At 35.9% G+C, this 20616-nt stretch overlaps 1 protein-coding gene across 1 annotated transcript in view; it reads left to right on the top strand.

Moving 5' to 3' along the window:
• The window catches only part of PRKX (protein kinase cAMP-dependent X-linked catalytic subunit), a 63221-nt gene that overhangs the window by 26132 nt on the left and 16473 nt on the right, over window positions 1-20616 (top strand). Inside the window, exons 2-4 of the mRNA XM_055802379.1 lie at window positions 4147-4315; window positions 8913-9176; window positions 15657-15776. Coding sequence (XP_055658354.1) covers window positions 4147-4315; window positions 8913-9176; window positions 15657-15776 — 553 coding nt within the window. The remainder of the gene's footprint in view (window positions 1-4146; window positions 4316-8912; window positions 9177-15656; window positions 15777-20616) is intronic.

Genomic DNA, 20616 nt, shown 5'->3' with positions numbered 1-20616 from the left:
GTTCATGTAACTGAGCTCTGAGGTGATCAGGGCAAAAAATGGAACAATTCTTTCCTGGGGATTAGCATGAACTGTTCCATGAGCTTAGTGTCTCCTTCCTGGAGGACAGAAGGCAGTGGAGCTCTGATAGAAGACTTAGTAACCCTGCTGCCTTCTGCTGCCAAAAACCTTCCCTCCAATTTCTGGAGCGGGGTCTCCATCTTTGTGGTGCCACTTCACTGCTTCAGTTTTTTAGTTTTCTTTCCATGAAGCTGAAGTGCAGAATTTCCACCTAGTCAACAACAATAAAACTTGTTCTTATAAAACAGTTAGATTTTCTTGACTGTGCTGAACAACTGTAACAACAGCTTGTTGCAGGCTTCCACCTTGACCATCATGTCCCATCCCATTCCTCCCCCCTCACCTCCATTTACAAAGAACAGAATTTTAAAAATCTGTGAAAAAAATGGTTAGAAACATGAGCAGGAGATCCAGACCAGAAGTTTGAAGTGAGTGCATCTCTGTATGCAAACTTTATCTGGTTGTCTGTAGACTAGGTAAGCATAAAAGAAAAAAAAAAAAAAAGCAGCTCAACAATTAGTCCTGTATGTGGCTGCGTAAAGACATAAATTAAACCCCATTTGCATACTTTATACAACTTTTTTTAAGTTTCAGCAAGTTCCTCTGCTCCCCCTTGTTAATAGCCCCACATGGTTTAAAGTCTTGTTTGAAAAAAATACATAGTACTCGCCATGTTTGCTGTTTGCTTCTCTTTGCAGTGACAGGAGTTTGATTGAACAGCTTAAGCTTAAATGGTGTAAGTAAATTCCAGAACATCACTATTATTTTTCCTTAGGGCTGTAAGAGAGCATTTTGTTTGTCAAAAGTGCTGGAAGGGTGGCGGTTGTGAGTCTGGGTACTGTCACTACCAACTGATTTAGGCTGGATTTTCTAAAAAGACTTGAATGAGAGAGAATTCATATTACAAGAAGAGGCATCTGAAAACAAATGTTACATGGTTTCTTTGTATTGTCTTCTTGATTTCCATACTTGCTTGAAATTGGGCTAAAGATGTTTGAAAAAAGACTGTCTGCAATCAGTTCAACAATAAAACTGGTTAGGGAGGTTGTGTGTTCACGCCTGTCTGTGTGGTCTTCTCGTTTTCCCGGAGGCTCTCTAGATTAGGTGCTTGCCACTATTCTGGAATAGCCTGCCAGGCTTTGCTGTTCCTCGCAGAGATGTTTTTAAAGAGGCCTCGTTTCCAAAGTTAGGACTATTACTAAATAAGTCGCCGACAGGTTCTTCTTTGAAAATGGATGGAACTTGTGATTGCGATTATTCTTACTGTTGTTATTTCTGAGCAGCACCATTTGTAAAGTTGGACCAATAGCATAAGGAAAAATTAATGCGTTCTAAAATAAAAATTTCTTGGACAAGTAGAACAAGTCATGAAACATGAGATCACTAGAGACCTGGGAACAATTAGGTATGTGTTCACTTCTGACTTCCCTGTTGAATATGTCTACGGAAGTACTTTGTTCATACAAGTATCAAAATGTATATAAAACCAGCATTTGCTTACGAGCTTGGTACTGTTAATTTCCCTGAGTCCACATTTGGAAGTCTTAAGAATTTAAGACAACTTTTAGTTTCGGTGTGCAATACAACTAAAATTATTCTTGACAGTGTTTTTACTTAGAACTTAAATTTCAGCTCCTAATTCTGAAATAACCTAAGTTGTTTTTTTTTTTTTGTCTGTATATCCAATATAGACGTAAATAATAAATATTTGGTATTTTAAGTAGCTTGAACAGATGGCTGTACTTGGAAGCTTTGGGACTTTTTTTTGGTTTGTTTTTTTTTTTTTACTGCAGAAGCCCATCCTTGTGCAAATAAGGTTGTTTACAGGTATAATCATGTAATGTGACTGCACTGTTAAAGGATTTAATTGCATGATAAATTTTCCAGGGTAACCTGATGGCTTGCTTCAGTATAACAGAAGGCTTTATCTGAGACCTGTTTACAGTTTTCATGGTTACAGAACTGTAACTCAGGACAGGTGGGAATGTAAAACTGCTTTGACAGAATCTTTTGTGCTTGGACAACTGTAATCCTTGGTGGGTTTGTGTAGTGAGAAGTTTTATCTCAAAAGCTGTTTTTGAAAGGTGTATTGGTAATGGAGCTCCAAGTTCTATAAAACTGGATTGCTGAAGTTGTTAGTTTCTAGTTTGTAATATGAGTATTTTGTTTTGTTTTTTAGTAAAGGCCATGTTCTTAAATAATATTACTGGTGACTGTAAGTGACTGGAAACAGTAACTGTTAAATAAAATGTAAATTTTCTAAAGATAATACAGATACAGAAAGCAAACTTGCAAACTCCACCCCCCCACCCCCCCCACCCCCCCCAAGAAAAAAAAATTCCCAAGTTTCTTGAGCCTAGTAGAGGCAAAACCTCCCTTGTTTTTAATCTCTTTCCTGAGTAATGCAGTTTTGGAAGGTCAGTTTTTGGTCTCTCCCTGTCATGCCCCTGTCAAAAATCATTTTCCTTTCATATACATACTCCTCTCCTTGTACCAACTACGTGTCATAGAAAATTGTCTTGTAGTATAGATTGATCGTAACTGGTCAACACAATCTGAAATCAATTGACATACCAATTAATAATACTGAAACAGATCTATGGGCTGCTTTCCTAGGGTATGTGCAAAGGAGGGGATGATTGTGAGCTTAAGTGCAAGATTTTTACTTTTTTGGAAGGCATTTCTAACAAGAGAGTAACCTTTTACAACTTAGGCAATTAGTTTGAATGCCAAGCATCCTTTATAGTGGCACATATTTCTGTCAGAGAATAGAAGTAAAAGTATCTGGTGTACTGTTCTAATGGAACCTACATGGCATTGTTTAATGAGAGGAGAAAAACGAGCAACCACCCAATGAACTAAAATTGGTGTTCATCTTCAAGTGTATAACAGTGTGCTGCAGTACAAATAGCAGCGTGGCTAAATCTGCGTGTTCAAACTTTCATTTTGAACTAAAAGAAATACTCAGTTCAGTTATGTATAATTGTCTTCAGTGCAATGCACTTAAAAGGAACTTTAATTTATACTACTGTATTGAATAGAGAAATGCATAATATGTTAAAGACTTATGGTTTTATTTTCCTTTTATATTTTTAAGAGTGAATTATAAAAATAATACATCAACTGCAAAAAAGGGTGCTTGAGAACTACTGTTTCCATGTGATATAACAATGTAGCACTATAAGCAATTTTTTTCTTGTTTTTAGAGGGGTCAGCAACTTTTAAATATTTTTTTTCCCCATCACTCCCTTATCCTACCAGATCACTTCACCTCTCTGTGCACATTAAAGGGAACAGTCTCCTTACCTGAATAATTGCAGGCATCTGTTCTCCATGACTGAACTTTGGTAGATGAATATTTTAATTTTTTTTTTGTTGCTGTCATCACTTTTGTATATTCTGGGCTCTTCCTGTTACGAATTCCAACATTTCAAACCCCAATTCATTTTTAGCTGTTTTGTTTTAATAACTGATATATGGAAGGGTAAGTAGTTTTTTGCATTGAGGAATTATTAAATCCATTACAACTGAACATTACTTTGTTGGTCAGTGATGATTTTTATTTTTTTTTATGCCGCACATTGTGGGTATAATAAGCTGAATAATACTTCTGAATGTATTCTACCCCTCCCTCTCCAATGTAAATTAAAACCGATCCCTAGAATTTTGGGAGTGTTTCCCAGCCTTTCTTCTGCACTTGAGAGCAGTTTTGCTTGTTTCATTTATATTGGTTACATTTTAGTCTTATATATAACATACTACTTTTATACATCTCCTTACCATTTCTCAGGGCCAGTTCTCTTCTTTGCAAAAAACGCTTCCAGTATCTATCCAAAGAATGGCAGTATCACAACAGTGTTATTCTTATTAAATCATTATCACTAAAAATTGAGAAATCCCAAGAAAAAAATTGTGTGAAAACAGGTAAAAAATGTAATACTGATATATTGATGGGATGGCAGGAACAAAAAAAGAAAAAAAAAGCAACAAACCAGGAATTGAGTTCCTGTAGGGTTTAGTTTAGTAAATTATCTTTGCTTTTTTTCTTTTTTACAAGAAGTTGACATTTCCTCTTCAACTTTTCAGGCACGGGTACCTTTGGGCGAGTTCATCTGGTGAAGGAAAAAATGGCCAAACGTTACTTTGCACTGAAAGTAATGAGCATTCCTGATGTCATTCGACTGAAGCAAGAGCAACATGTGCACAATGAAAAGTCAGTCTTGAAAGAAGTCAACCACCCCTTTTTGATCAGATTGTAAGTTGTTGCATTTTTTCAATTCATTTAACTTCTACATAAAGTGCAGTTAAAGTTTTCCACAGTCTCATTGCAAGTTATGTACTTAACCAACACCAAGCATTTAATTTCTATTTTGTAATCTAGACTAAAATAACTTGAGACTAAAATATTTACTATAAAAGAATCAAGAATGTAAAATCAGGAGGCTTAATTTAAACATTTAAGCAACAACTTATTTTAAGCTTCCTCTCTCATTTTCATACTGCAGAAGAGAATTTTCTTAAGTGAGGGGAAAATACCGATGAAGAAGTGTTAGGATTGGTTCATCAAAATGACTTCTAGAATAATTCTTGATGTTAAGATGGTGAGAAAAGAAGTATTTCTACATATATATGTCCTGTAGATATCTAAATAAAGATATAATTAGATTTAATTATCTGCTTTTTGAAAACTTAGGTGAACTCTATGTTTGCAGAATTTATTTTTGAAGAGTTTAAATATCTGCAGCACTTCTTGGGCTTTGTTATTCCCGTATTTGAGGTTAAGTGATGGAACCTATTGAGAAACATAATTTAAACACAGTTCTAGAAGACTATATTTTAGTGGGATTGTGATGATTCTGATGATACCAATGGTCCCTTTATTAAGGAGAGAAGGTATCATACCTTTCTGTTCACAGCACCACAGCACCTTTCGTGCATCTGAGTCCATATCTATTAACAGGATCACTAAACCTCTGGGTAATTGCACAGTTGATTTCCATTTGTGTTTTCTCATGCATGGATATTGATACAGGGCCAATGACCAAGATTTGTTTTGCATTTACCTGCCTTAGTCAGTTTTACATAAAATTAGACAAAATTAGCCTTAGTTAATATTTGGCTGCAGGACATGCAACCTCCTCCCAGGGATAAGAAAGTATCAGAGGGAAAAGAAGAGGCGAAAGCATGGTAGTCATCTGAAAGACTGAAAGAGCCCTGTAGGATGAGGCTTTTTCTCTGGTGTGTTGTTGCTTTTTCCAGCATCATGATGCTATTGGTTTCCAGCCAGTGTTCAGAAATCCTGTGTGTGGCATAGTATCAGTAAGATGAGTTCCTAGGGTATGTAGAGTTTGAGATGCAAGCAGGAAAGTGTGATGGACAGGCTGAGTATATCTGGTTTGACTGGTTAAAATATGGACGGAACAGGGTTTTACATGTATATCAATGTGCATACATAAATTCTTTGGGAAAAAAAACCCAAAGCAAACAAAACCCCAAAACGTACCAAACCCAATGAACAAACAAAACCCCCCAATCTGTCGGTGCACGTGGAACAGTGCAGCAAGGGTGGGAATAGAGAAACTTGGGTGAGAAGTCAGAGACAGGGATCTGAGGGTTTGTGCCCATACAGAAGTGATCAGAAATCCAAACTGATAAGTTTTCTTTGATGTCATTCATGGTTTATTCCCAAAATGTCAGATTTTTGAAATCGCCAAAAGCCACAGTTCAAATGGAAGTTCACTTGTGTGCAAGGCAAACATTCTTCATGTCTGCTAGCTCTCTGCCTTTTCTGTTGACATGTCCAAGGAGATGCTGCATCAGCTATGCTCAGGCAATTAATTGTCCATGTGATGCTTTTGTCCCTTGGCAAAGGTGACTCAAAGCAACCTAGCTGAATGTTAGTATTTGTGTACTTTAATTAAACAAGATTCATGGATGATTATAACTATGACAAATGAAACTCTGCAGCTTTTCGGGTGGCTAACAGCATCTTTTCAGTCACCTCTTCCTCTATCCAATGCATGGGTTTTTTTACATAAATTCTTTGACTACAGTTGATCAACAAAAAGGGGAAAAAATTTCTATGTAGTTCTGCTTAAATGCCTTTGAACTGTTATCTATGTGGTCTGGGTTTTGTGTTTTCAATTAGCATCACCATCTTAAACACAGATGGTATCTTCTTCTGGTTGCAAAACAAGGAATATGTGTCAGTGCAGCATAATACTGTATTTTTTTAGCACTTTATGTTGGAGAATTGTAAAGTAATGCTGCATGTAATTTATTTCTAATGTTCATCCTTCCTCTATTTTCCTATATATAAGAACTTTTTAATAATTTTTTTCTTTTTGCTGTTACTTTTGAGAAATGCCATTCCTGCATATAAGGAGACCCTGCTTTTCTGTAGATACTGAAGTTATTTATCTACTCAATTTAAACTTTTTTTGAAATGCTTGTTTGGTGCTCTTGCAACAGCTGGTCACTGAAGACTCCTAGGCAATTATCCTGGGTTTGGCTGGGATGGAGTTGATTTTCTTAGTAGCTGGTGCAGTGCTGTGCTTTGGTGTGGGAGCAATGTTGACAGCACATAGATGTCTTTGGTTCTTGCTGGGTAGTGTTATACTACATCAAGGACCTATCAGTTTCCTGGGCCCTGCCAGCGAGAGGGCTGGAGGGACATAAGAAATTGGGATGGGAAACAGCCAGGACAGGTGACCTAAACTAGCTAAAGGGATATTCCATACCATGTGACATCATGCTGAGTACATATATAAGCTGGGAGAAGAAGAAAGAGGTGGCATGTTTGGCATTATAACATTTGTCTTCCCAAGTAACCTTTACACATGATGGAGCCCGGCTTTCCTGGAGATGGCTGAACATCTGCCTGCCCATGGGAAGTGGTGAATGAATTCCTTGTTTTGCTTTGCCTATGTGCACTGTTGTTGCTTTACCTATTAAACTGTCTTTATCTCAACCCATGAGTTTTTCTCATTTTTATTCTTCCAATTCTCTCCCCAGTCCCACTGGAGGCGGGGGGGGGGGGGGGGGGGGGGGGGGGAAGGTGAGTGAGTGGCTGCATGGCACTTAGTTACTGGTGGAGGTTAAACCACAACAGCAATATTTAGTGCTATGTTTGAGAGACACACACATCTGTGGGTGCAGCAGTTCATATTGTGCTGTAATTTTCACATGTATCTTTATTTTGTTGTTTTTCATCTATACCAAGTAATGTATCCATTTTTCTGTGGATAGACAAACCTTTAAGAGTCAGTTCTTGAAGAAGTTAATTCCAGTAAAATTAGTGTGTTTTAATGGTCTAAGTCTTCTGTTTTTTCCTCTATATTCTTTGTCAGATTTTGCCCTTCTGCTCCCGTTCATGTTTTTTTGGGGGCTTTGTTTTGCCCATTCCTGTTCCTCTTTCTTTGTTTTCTGTAGGTGCAGCTTTGCCTAACTACTTAAAATAAATCTCAAGAGTGTTTTTACATAGTCAAGAAGGATACTCTGAGCATTAGTTATTGGTAACTAATTAATGATGCTGATGACTTTGTGATAGGGAAATGGTGCCATAAAAGCAAAAAAAAGCAAGCCTGAATGCTGCTTTCTTCATCACTTTGGAAGGAATGGAGGAGCTGTTGCTGATGTCTGATAGTCTCTCATGTTCTTGGTTGCCTCAGTGCCAGCATCAAGAAAGAAAATCTTACTGAGCAAAAGTCACTCGATTTTGGTAGCTCAGTTTGCTGTGCTTATCTTTCTTGAGACTGTATGCCTTGATTAGGAACCAGCTAATGAAGGGGAAAAAACCAAACCCCAGAGAGAAAGATATTTGATCTTTCCATTTTGGTAATACTGCAGAAGCAGTTACTAGAAGCTGAAGTAACTTCTGTTCTTGTATCAATAAAGTAAGTAGGGATACAGTGTTCTTTATCTGTTATTGTAGGAATAGGGATAGCTGTTCCTGTTAAAATGGCAAAATACTCTTCGAGACACTATTAGATACTTATTTTCTTCTTAACTGTTGAGTTATATTTCTGTGTGTGGTATGTGAATTTTTTTACATGGATAGAAAAAGAACACCTTACTTTTGGAGAATGTAAGAGGCGATTCCTGTAGTCGGTAATGAAGCATTTGAAAGCCTCATGAAATGATTTTTCTTCCTTATCGGCTCTTTACTGCCCTCTAGTAATGACTGTACCACAACAGCAGTTTTAAATTAAAGGCAACAGTCTGAGGAATGGAAGGTTCTTATCATCAGGTTAATTCAGAAGTACAGAAATGAATCTTGTTTTGTTGTCATATTTGCTTTTCAGTTGCTTTTGTTAAAGATAGATCACAGTGGTTTACACTGATGCTTTAGTTGGGGTTGTATATTTCCAGGGAGGAGGGGATAGGAAAGAGGAAGGAGAACTGTGGTGTCCTGTTTTTGAACATACTGTCATAAACATCCTTACAAAAGCAGATTCTGCTCATCCTCCATCAATTTGGCAATATTTGATTAAATAAAATAAACTGTAAAGTGTGTAAGAATTAACTGGTCTTAGCAGACTGGCAGTATACAAAGTCAGTTATTAAGTGCTTAACAGAAACCTGTTTTGTACAATGAAATTGAATCTTGTCAGCTAGATTTTCTTTCTTGGCTTGTGCCATGTGCATCCTGAACTATCTGTTTTACTTTTCAGGTTAAGTCAGCTACTCTGTTACATAATCCTGCTAGATTCTTGGGGGTTTTAGTATTTGCAGAATAGAAACCGTCAATTAATTATATAAATAGTTGGGACAACAGAGATAACTTTACAGAAATTTATTTCTAAAGCAAATCAGAGTGATTGTTTGTTTATTCAATAAAATTTTTATTACAGATTTTGGACCAACCACGATGAACGTTTTTTATATATGTTAATGGAGTATGTGCCAGGAGGAGAACTTTTTAGTTACCTGCGCAACATGGGGCGTTTCAACAACAGCACAGGACTGTTTTACTCTACGGAAATTATTTGTGCAATAGAATACCTGCACTCCAAAGAAATAGTTTACAGAGACTTAAAACCTGAAAATATATTACTAGACAAAGAAGGACATATCAAGCTTACTGATTTTGGATTTGCTAAAAAACTGGTGGATAGGTAAGTAGTTTTTTGTTACGATAATTAAGATTTGCATGTGAAATAGAAGAAAAAAAGTTTGATTTTAGAGCTCAGCAATTCACCTAACACTCCATGTGGTTCACACATCTGAAATCCCTTAATATGAAGGAAATTATCACCTTAAACCAGCATGGAAACCAATATTGCACCTCAGCTATAACTTGGAGCAATTTCATAGATAAGCTACTGTAGAAAAGTATTTTTATTTGAGTAGTTTTGTTTATTCAAGTTTCCAGCAGTCATCTTGTAAAAAGGGAGTTAGGAAGTAATATGAGCAAATATTGAGACACGTACGTCAGTATGTTAAATGGGACATTAATCCCTCATACATGTTGAATTGCTAAATGTTTTGTAACTCGTGTTTCCTTCTGCTTTACTTTTGGAGAGATTTTTGAAATGTGGGAATAACATTTTAAAACTGGAGACTATGTTTTTGCTAGCCTGTTGCTGAAATTAAACTGTAAAATCTGGACAGAAACACTAAGGCTAGCTTCAGCAGAAGTGGTCTGTTTAACTGTAACTTCTGCAACACTGTCAGCCTTACATCCGTTTTACTAGTGTATGTGAACTTTGATAATGCAGAGGTTTTTTTCCCCAGTGATTTCTCTGTTCTCTCCATTTGAACTACTCTTCCAAGGTTATAAAACCTGTTCTTAAAAGGAAGCAAGAGCTGTCATTGGGATTCAGAAAAAGGGAGGAAAAAACCTAGCCTGTCATATCAGAAAAGCAGTGTGACAAGGTTTGGTATTATGCCCTTGAGGGAGACTATTATCTGATTGTACTAGCTGCGGCAGCCTAGTAAGCAGGTTAGGCGTTAACATAGGTAGGTGCTCATACCCTGCACTCATCTGTTTACCTGTTTGATGCTGCTTTTGCAACAGTTCGCTGGGGGGGGGGGCGGGAAATGCTGCAAGATCAATTTGAAATGAAGGTGGATCTGAGAGAGCTACTTTTAATGGATCCCTTATGAAGTAAAAGTCAGAGGCGGCAAATCAAGTCGTGTTATGGAGGTCATGAAAGTTGCTTCCCTGTGGGTTACATGCTCACAGTGCTGGGTTGCCTCAGCACAGAAGAATGGTAGGCAACTGATAATTACGCTGGTTCTGTTCACCCTTGAGGTCTAAAAGTCTGTTTTAAACCCATAGTGTTTTGGTATCAATGTGTTTTATTGAATTCAGTTTCTACTGGGCAAGCAGGTAAGTCTACAAACATTGGCTTTATTATTTTCTACATTTTATTTTTAAATCAAAATAACCTTCTGCAGGAAGAGGAAGGTAAGGCTATTTCCATGTAAGAAAGTAGGACAATCTCTTTATAGGACACTTTCATACAAATTCTTATGTCTTCTTACATGTGGATACTGCCACATAGTGGTTATTCTTAATTTGGATTTCTGTGGGTTTAAGGCACAATTGAAATAAACCTTCAGTAAATAAGGTGATAGTTCACATTAAGAGTATATTTTTCAATTTAGAGTCTGTTTTTCAATCTGGAAGATGGATCTGTAAAAGTAAATTCATTCAGATACTTTTTAGGACATCAAAACAAGTTATCCCTGCTGCTTTTGATTGTTCTTTTGCATCCCGTATTGCAGGGGGGGCAGTGAAGTTGATCAGTTTGTATTGAATTGAATGGTGGAATTCTGCAGTAGTTTTTTGAATTCGTAGCTGATTTACCTGTAACTGTACAACAGGTAATATAAATACAGAACATAAAGCTGGAAGGACTTTATCAGTTCGAGCACAGGTAGTTACCTATGCAAGTCTGGTTTGGGTTTTTGTATTGGGTTGTCTGTTTGTTTGGGGGGGGGTTGGGTTTGGTTTGGGTTTTTTTTGCAACTACCTTGTATTCTCTCCACTAGCTGCAGTCATTTTCACAATGCTGTTTTTGTCACTGTAAAAATATGCAGTTGTCAGCAACTTATCCACTAATGCACTTTAGTAGGTTATTTTGTTTCATAGAGTATTTGATCAAGAGTACAAAGTTTGCTGTGCATAAAAATGACAAAAAAATCTGTACACCTGAACCTTATGTGTTTATATATATGCATATATATAGTGTATAGGAACTGCAAAAATAAAACAATTATATATGTTTTTCAAACAGCTGTGAGGAGTCCTGCCACTTAGGACCAACAAATGTATTCCTAGACAAGAAAAGACATAATATGTAAAATAAAACATGGTCTGCGGAAGACCTTAAATATAGTTACACATTCTTGATACATAATAACTTCCATGAATCTGTAGTTGCTTAATCGAGATTTTTCTGTGTGCATTTTACTTTCTCTCCATTACCATACGTGAAAGGGTAAAGTGTTCACCATGTTCATGTACAATAACCAGCTCTAGAGAGAGTGACCAGCTTGTAGCTTATGTTCCCGCTGTGGGAAGCAGCATGCGTATTTGCCTTCTTATCAGTAGATTTTCTGAACGGTTAGACACTAATTATTTTTTTTTTCAGAGAAAGAGGAAAGAGAGGAGGTTTTCTTGTCTCCTTCTGTTCCTTGTTGATACATTCTTCTGTTTATCCTTGTCCTCCCTTCTTGGTCATAGTGTTCTTTTAAAATTTGTAAATTTTTCTCCAAAACAGTGTGTCTTTGTCTCAACTGCTGTTTATTTCTTCTCTTTCGCGCCTTGGTGGTGTTTAACTGAAGACTTACTAACCTTTTCAGTTTCTTGGAAGTACACTCACATAAAATAGATGTGCCACTACCTTAAAAAAAGCTTATTGTCAAGAAAGAAGATGGGTAGGGGTTATTTATATATGATTGTTACCTGAAGGATGTACAAAGGATTTGCTTGGAACTTTACAGCTATTACAATTTTAGACTTTTCTTTTTCTGGAAAGCACATGCCACTTTTGGAGTATAGTATATACATTAAATATGTTTCTGATCTTTCTCACTTGTTTTTTGTGGTGGTTTTTTTGTTTGCTTTTTTTTTTAATTCCAGTGTTCTTTCAGAGAAGCACAAAAGTAAAGTTCCTAGAATTTTTTATTATTTTTTTTATGCACAGATTTCACTCAGAATGTTATGAAAGTTTTAGGTAGATAGGACTTTAAATGTTTGTTTGGGGTTGGGTTTTTTTTGGGTTTTTTTTTTTTTTTTGAGGAATGTTATTTGCTGTTAAATTTAGTTTATTCAGTTTACATTCCTAAAGAAACCCAAACAAACAAAACCCAACAATTTTAAACTATTAAAGTCTTCCTAGAAACTAGAGAAGTGATTAACCTTAAAGATACTGGGGATACTTCTGCACTGTTGCTTAAGCTGGATGTGCTTCATGACTGCTTTGCAGAGTGGATTGAAGAGAAAAAACAAGACACAGCAAGTCTTGTTTGCAAAGTGTATTGTTTGTCAATGTAGAAGCCAGAATGTCTTGCAGAACAAACTTGTGGGCAGGAAATAAAGCCATTTCCATTGAATACAATTATGGAGAAACTTGCAGAAGAGAACACCAAAAGGACGTTGTTATTATCTGGCTCATACACAAGAAGCCTGTCAGGGACTACAGAGGTGTATGCTGAATGGTATAGAACACTAAAATACGTTAACTATGGACACTTAATTTCTTCAAATAATGGTGTTAACAAGTCCTGCAAATATAATTTTATGGCTTACCTTTGTGACCAAAGTAGATTCTTTGCTTTATTTTCATGTTTTAAAATTGCATGTTCAGCTTTATCAACTATTGCTTGCCTGTATTTCAGCTTTTATATTTAAAACCCAGAGCAGTGGACTTTCTGAAGCAATTTAAAGGAAGCAGTCTATTCTTATTTTTCTACTTTATCATTTATCTTCAAAACGATGATCTGAATTTTGAGATGAATATGCAAAAGTCATGAAATAGTAAAGATTTTAAAAAATACTTAAGACAATTTGATCTTTTTATGGAATTTACTTGATGTGTTTTCCAAAATATTAAATAATTTGTTTCATGACCAACAAAAGAAATACAACTCATGATCTCATGGCACGAATACACAACTTGACAAAGAATTTGAGCTTCCTCCAAGTTTTTGTGTAGTTAGGAAACACACATTTCTTGATTGAAATTAAGAGAAGTAGGTGGTGACCTGGTGGTGGTAATAATTTTTTTCATAATGCAGATAGAGGACTCCAGGTTATGTTGGCTTTTCCTTAATCTGTGGTTTTCCTTTTTCTTGAATAAAAAAAATAAATATCTTGTTTATTGCCCTGTATGGTAATAGAGGGTCATTTTAGTTACATTGTCACCAGCAAATTATGTGGGTACTAGAAGTCATGGCCCAATGTTAGACTGATTTTTTCTTGCATGTAAGTGATGTTCATAAGGGATGAAGACTGTATCTTTGCTGAATTTATGCATTCATACTGTTGGCAATTTTCGGGAAGAAAAGAATAACCATTGTGGGGCATTGTCTTGCAAACAGTCTACCTTGTCCGTTAAAATCGGTGTGCCTGCCCTGTCTGCCTGATTTGTACAGCCCTTCTTCACAAATACAGTAGAACTGGCAGCTGCTTCATTTGCAGAGCTGGCTAAATCTGTATAAATAAAAATCCATATGATGGATTGAATACACCTTTTTAAATTTGCGGGAGAGGGGACTATTTTGTTGTAAAAGATACAAGGTTTGCTGGTTTTCTTAATTACCTAGTCCTGATCCAGGCAACTGCTAGATGGCAGTGGTGTGTAAAGCAGCACTGTATGTAAGAATTTTCTTGAGCGTGCTTGATTTGGAAAATGAGAATTTATATTTTCTAGCAATTAAAATTATGCCACCTTTTTATGAAAAAATTGAAGATGTAGCCTTTACACTAGTAATGAATGTAGTTTCAACTTTCAAGAACCATGGAGCACATGAATGCATAGTATGTCTAATGCATTCTAACAGTTTAGTTGGAGTAATTTAGTTTTTGCCATATTAAAATCAAGCTTGAAGGAATTCCACTCTATGCATCATAGATCTTCATTTAAAGTTGTGGCTGGCTGTACAGCTTCTCTTAAGTGTTTTTATGAATCAAGGCTAAGGCTTAAAAAATCCAACCAAACAAAAGGAAATAAAAAAACACCCAAAAGCTGTTTAAAATAATTCTGCAATCTCAGAAAAATGTATTATTTAATCGTTAAAGCAGTCTGAGATTCAATAAGGTGCATCTTGAATATCTGTTTACTGTTAGGAAAAAGAAGTTTTGTTAAGTTTAGCGGAACTGTGGTAGGAAAAACTGGAAGTTGAAAGGAGTATGTATTACTTCTAAAGGTGATTGCTATTCATCTTACTGCATTTGTTCAGGCCCATGTTACCAGTTTGTTTGGAGAAGATTCTTCTTGCACTCACAAATAAAGCGGTTTCTTTTGATGCAAGTTAGGAATTGTGTGCAGTGACCATTAATATAGTAACTGTATTCTTTGTCATATTTTATTAGAATTCTTCTTAAAATGCAGTGCACTTTTTTCTTTCTTATTCTGTGCTGCTACTTCACCCGCTTTTGAGTTGGTGAGCACTTCTTCAGTCTCATCTTCTGACTTGCTATCAGGGAAGTGTAGAATGAAAGAACACTTTTTTCTGTAATGCATATTTAAATATAAGTCAAGGTAGTGAAGCCAGGCAAATTCTACATGGGTATTTTTACAAAGAGTTCACATTTCTGAAAGAAACGGTTTCGAAACATTCCATAACATATTAATTTGGTCTTTGTAAACATTAACTACTTAGCTTCAGTTAGGTAGCAATGTAACACTTTTATATCCTGAGCTTATAGTAAGAAAGTTACAACTAAAAATGGCATTAAAATATATCAAAAATAGTATTATTTACATATCTCACCCTTGCTTAACTACAACTTGTACCTATTTTTAAGTAGTTAAAAATACAAAATATTTTTATTTTAATGAATATTGTGGATGTGGTGACAGGTTATATTTCAATACTATTTGAAAAACATCACTTGGATTACTTTTACAGTCTTAGTTATGTCTGCAGCTATTTACTGATTTAAACTACTGGTTTTTATCCCCCCTCTTCCCTTTGTTTTTTTCTAAGAATTTTTCCTTTTGCTGGCAAAGGCCAGTAAGCTTGCCTTTTGCTGGGCTTGTCAGAAACAGTCCATGAACTCCCAGGGGTTGCAGCTTACAGGACGAAAACCACTGTTAATAATTTCAAAGCCTTAATGGATAGACTACTACAACAGCAGTCAGGATACTCTTGTGCACAGATATGCCCTGCAGTCTAGAAGTATCTTAATTTCCGTATTTATCTGTTGTAGTAGAATTGGAGAGCATTGTCAAAGCAATCTTAGATCTTGTAGAAGTCTTTCTTTTTTCTCTTATTTCTCTGTACAATAAACACATAGATGTATGTTGGGTACTTTCTATGTGTGTGTGTGATTATTATTTTTTTTCTATTACTGTTATTTCAGTTTCACTTCAGTCTGGTATTGTTTGTTTTGTGGGTTTTTGGTTCTTTTTTCCTCCCAGGACATGGACGCTGTGTGGCACTCCCGAGTACCTTGCACCAGAAGTTATACAAAGCAAAGGCCATGGAAGAGCTGTGGATTGGTGGGCCCTAGGAATTCTTATATTTGAGATGTTGTCAGGGTAAGTGATAATGATTACTATATCACAGCAATATTATGTAATACAGTAATACAGGATGCTTTACCAGTTCTGTTTATGATATTCGGAATAGCAAATTTGGCCTAAATTTATTACTGATACACCAATCTCATCTTTGCCTCTGAAGGAACTGGAAGGCTATACAGAACAACGCTGTTGTTATGTGGATTGTTTTGTGTTTTGTTTGTTGGTTGTTTGATTTATTTTTTTTTTTTTTTACTTAACACTTTTAACAGCTGCTCTTTTCCTTATCTGTTTTGGAACGTCAGATTTTGTTGAAGTTTGGATTTTTGTACATAAAATCCTTTATATTTAAAGGGTAAAGAAGAGGACTACTAGTTATCTTTTGAAACCTCTGTAATTGATTTCTAGCATAGTGAAATAGTATTTGTGGTGAGACCTTTAGTCTGTAAAAATGCACAGTGGCAAGTAGGAAGACTTTTATTAGTACAGTTTGTATCACTACAGAACACTGGTTTTCTTTAAGCCAAAGAAAAAAGAACAGGGAAAATCTTAAAAGGTCTGTTGGGAAATCAGTTTGCTCTGATTGATGAAAACATCACTACTTCTGATGTTTTGGAATTTGCTTGATAAGCAATGTTTCCAAAAGATACAAATTCAAACTGAAGAGAGACTTTATTATTATAATATTAATTATTATTATTATATATTATAATTATATATATATTATTATATATATTATATATAATATTATTATAATATTAATTAAATAATAATATTAATATAATCACCTGTTTCTGACTTTAAGAATTAGGTATGTAGAAGCTTCATTTCATAAAATAAATACTCTTTGTAAAATAAATAGCTGTTTTAGAAAGAATGTGAAATTCTGCTTGTGTACTGAACAAGGCATCTGCATGGTTTTTGTATGGGCTGTATCGTTTGAAGGTACTTGGGGGAAAAAAGAAAAAGTGGGAACTTTGAATGAAATGAGTTTTGCCACGGTTGGTGCAGTAGAACAAATGCAGGTGAAAGCAAGGCTTTCATAGCTTTGGAAGAATCAGAGTATATTTCATCAGTTTGGTTTCATAGTCATTAGATCTTTCTGGTTCCAGGCCCAGGGTGCTCTGTACCTTCTCACTCCCTGAGTCTGCGTTGAGTTGCCTCTGTGGCCTTTCATTCTAGATCTGCAACTCCATAGAATGGTTGGAACAAAAACTTCCCTGTGTGGATTTCTTCTTCCTTTCCTCTTTACAGTACTGTCGGTTCAGGGTAACATTGATGACTGTTCTGGTGTTTGGACAAGCTCATCAGATTGTAGACAGTTCCAAATAGATGATTACTTCAGAGCTTCGATCCCTTGCATGTTTTCTTTCACCCAATAGCATCAAATCTTTATCCCAGGACTGCACTGCTGCTGCTGCTTACTTTTTTAATGTCCTGCAGGCTTACATATGCATTTACTTTTAAGGCAATTTCTGGACAGAAAGAGCATTAGAATATACTAATAGTTCCCTGCTGACCCAGACAGGCTTGGCTGACTGGTCTAATAAAAAGTCATTATTTATGTAGGCTGATCTGTGCAGCAGCCAGGCTTTACCTTTCTTCAACCATTCCCTGTAAGGGTGAGCGGCCCAGGTTGGTCAAGGGAATCCTTCTCAGAGGGATGAAAGGAGCAAGAGATTCCCAGCAGCCTTGTTGCCACTAATATTAGTCCTAGACAGCATGAAGACTGTAGATTAAAGTGTCTGGTGCTGTAACAGGTGCTGCAGTCTCCCAGCTGTAGTCTGAGTGATTTACCTTCCTGCCACAGGTTTCAGTGGGACCGCTGTCTTTGGTTTGTGTGGCCTCAGTGTAAATGGGGTTTGGGTGGTTTTCCTTTCAGTGCCTCACAGAGATGTTGATAGGATTCTCTTTACTTGAGCACTAACAGAAACATGGTTTCCAAAGTTAACATACTGACTACACGTGACAGTCAAGCAAGATCTCATCTCTGTGTTCAATGAGACCTCAAGAATGCAGGGTGCTGAAGTATGACTGCTATATATTCTGCTGCAATATGACAGGTATATATTTGTCATTAAAAAAAGGGAGCAGCTGCAATCATTTCTGTGTAGGATCTTCTATGGCCTGATAATATCTGACTCAAGTGATGGGATCTGGATTCCCCCAAGCTCAATATAAACACTTTGGCTATAGGGAGTCTTAACGCACAGAAAGAAATTACACATTTCTAAAAGGCAACTGAGATGTAGGCTGATTGACAGAGCAGCTGCCTGCTGCAAGTGATTTTTAACGGATTTAGTTACAGTGTTTGTGTAGACATGCTCTCCATAATGATTGAATGCTGCTTTTTACTTTCTAGTGTTCGGGTGAGTCCCTTTCCAAGGCTGGGGTAGGGACTCCACACATTTGTTTGTTTGGGTTCCTTTGTTTGAAGGGTTTAGTTTGGTTGGTTTTTATTGATGGGGGAGGTGGAGAGCATAGATTGATACTATTTGCTTAGTATTTTTAAGATTCTGAGGTTTTGGGGTTGAGTGGGGCAAGGATTGTGGCATGTGTGGGTTTTCTTCAGGAGGGCAGGTTGTTGCATAGGGCATATGCTATTAGCATTTTATCAGCTTTTTGCTGTTGTTGGCAATAGTGTTTTAAGATATGTTTCCTCAACTCAAAATGTGGTTTGATGTTTACTATTAAGGCTTTTAATGCAAAAACAGTCCTAGGTAACTTTATACCTTGAAATTCAAAGAAGATTTAAGAAATATAAAAATTATTTGAAAGTGAACAAAACCTGACTTCAAGACTTAGTTATTGTCTGCAAGTAAATTACTCAAGACATTTGGTAGTAATTTCCTGAAGTTGCTCTCTGTGAACCCCAAAAGCAATTGAGAAGAATTGGTAGATGTGTGCATAAGGAAATAGTCTCTCTAAAAACAAACAAACAAGTGTGGTTTCACTTTCCTGTTCTGCAGTGTCTTATTTCTCTGGCTTAATCTCTAGAGGCCCATGGAATTTTAGTTCTGCACACACTAGATTTAAGGCAAGGTCCCATTTAGGTTTAAGATAATAAAATAATAGGAAGGAGAAAGAACAGGGAAAACCAGGGGTGAGAAGATAGCTTTACAAAACATATTAGTAATATCAAGTTCACAGAGTTAATCTAAGCAAGATAAACAAACCGTCAATAAAAAGAGTTGAAAGATTTTATTTATTTTAATATATGTATTTTATATTTTACTTAGTTTCATTTTATTACTGTATTATTTATTTTGAATATGTGTTCTGTTACAATCTATGGTAGAGGAAAATATACTTGTTATTTAATGTTAGATGTCAGGTCATAATTGTACAGGTATAATTAGAGATGTGTAGCTAACTGAATTTTCTCCTTTAATGGGGACTTTGTGTTTCTCTTTCTTGCTTTGATGGTCATATGTGATGTGCTGGTCTATTGTTATAGGTAGCTAATGGTTCTTGTCTACGGTTTCATATTCTCAGACCTGTGTGTTTTCCCTTGAGGTTCTACAGTTTCTCTTCTGGAGTGCTAAAAATATCTGTTATCTTTGGGACCAATGTCAGCGCTGTTGTTATGCATCAGTTAGCAAAAGGAATGGTTTGCAGCTGTTGTCCCATACACAGATGTATATATATATATTAGTTTCTTTTCAGTTCTTGGAAACAAGGCAGATGTTTGTATTATGGTGTGAAGACAGTTTGAAACTCAAGGCAAGGGGGCTGCTGATTTATTAGGTAGCTTCCAGCAGAATACTTTGTTTTATCTATAATTTGTGGTGTGTTGAAGATTGACATTTACAAGTAATAGAAAAGTCAAGTTACTTGGTTTGTCCATAAGAAAACTATGCAGTTTTTCAAAGGTATTCTAATTTTGCATACAGTTCAAATACACTTTAAGCAGTGTTGCCATTAAATTATTATATAGCCAATTGTGATTTAAATTTCAAGAATTCTAAACATAGTAATTTCAGATTTTCAAAGTGGGAACACAAAGAGCATTTAAACACGTATAAGTATGTATAAATTTATACATGCTTCTTATTCTTGATGTGACACCTCAGTAGTGTACAGGATATTTGGAGATGGAAGAAAAAACCTTGCATTTCATTTGAGTCCACTTACTGCAGATTACCTTTGTCGTACATAGTTATAAAGTCTCATTCTAATTGTTTTCTGCATTTATAGGTGCTAATATCTAATAACAAATACAAAATTGGAAATTGAGTGTACCATTTGTCAACTTCAGAGGATGTGAAGGATACAATGTTGGCTGACTAAAAAAGAAACTTTATATGATAGTCTGTATGATGTGGAAAGTTTTTATGCATCTTAAATATCGATCACATTTTGCTTGTTTTTTAGTGTCAAAGCAAGAATTCATAAACCCACAAATATTTATTTTTTTCCCTGAGATTCTTACATTGTCCAGTTTCTTTCTAGCCAAGATTATTCAGTTTTTCATAATGAAACTGCTTTGGCCTTCTGAACAACACCAACAAATGTTCTTCAGTCTTTCTTTATCCAGATTTGTCATGCTTTTCTGTTGTTTGAAGTACTACCTTTTTTTACTTCATGCATACAGACAGTTTTACTTAACTATTCTGATGGAATTTGGTTTTGTCTGTGGCTGAATTTTACAGTATTTCAAAGGAAATGCTAATTCCCTTGACTGTCAGCTGATTAATGAAGAAATTAATACTTCTGACAGCACTTAGTGGAAATAATGTATAGTATTTGTTGAGGAATAAGCTAGTTTGAGTAGCATAAAATTAAGGAAAGAATGTGAAATGAGGAAATGTTGTTTTCGCCCTTTTTTGTGTTACCAATGATTTCCAAAGTCACTAGC

The sequence above is a fragment of the Falco peregrinus genome, chromosome 4 (genome assembly GCF_023634155.1).
Source record: "Falco peregrinus isolate bFalPer1 chromosome 4, bFalPer1.pri, whole genome shotgun sequence".
Classification (NCBI taxonomy): Eukaryota; Metazoa; Chordata; class Aves; order Falconiformes; family Falconidae; genus Falco; species Falco peregrinus.
The sequence above is the reverse complement of the archived record's forward strand: the minus strand, read 5'-3'. Positions and strand labels throughout refer to the sequence as shown.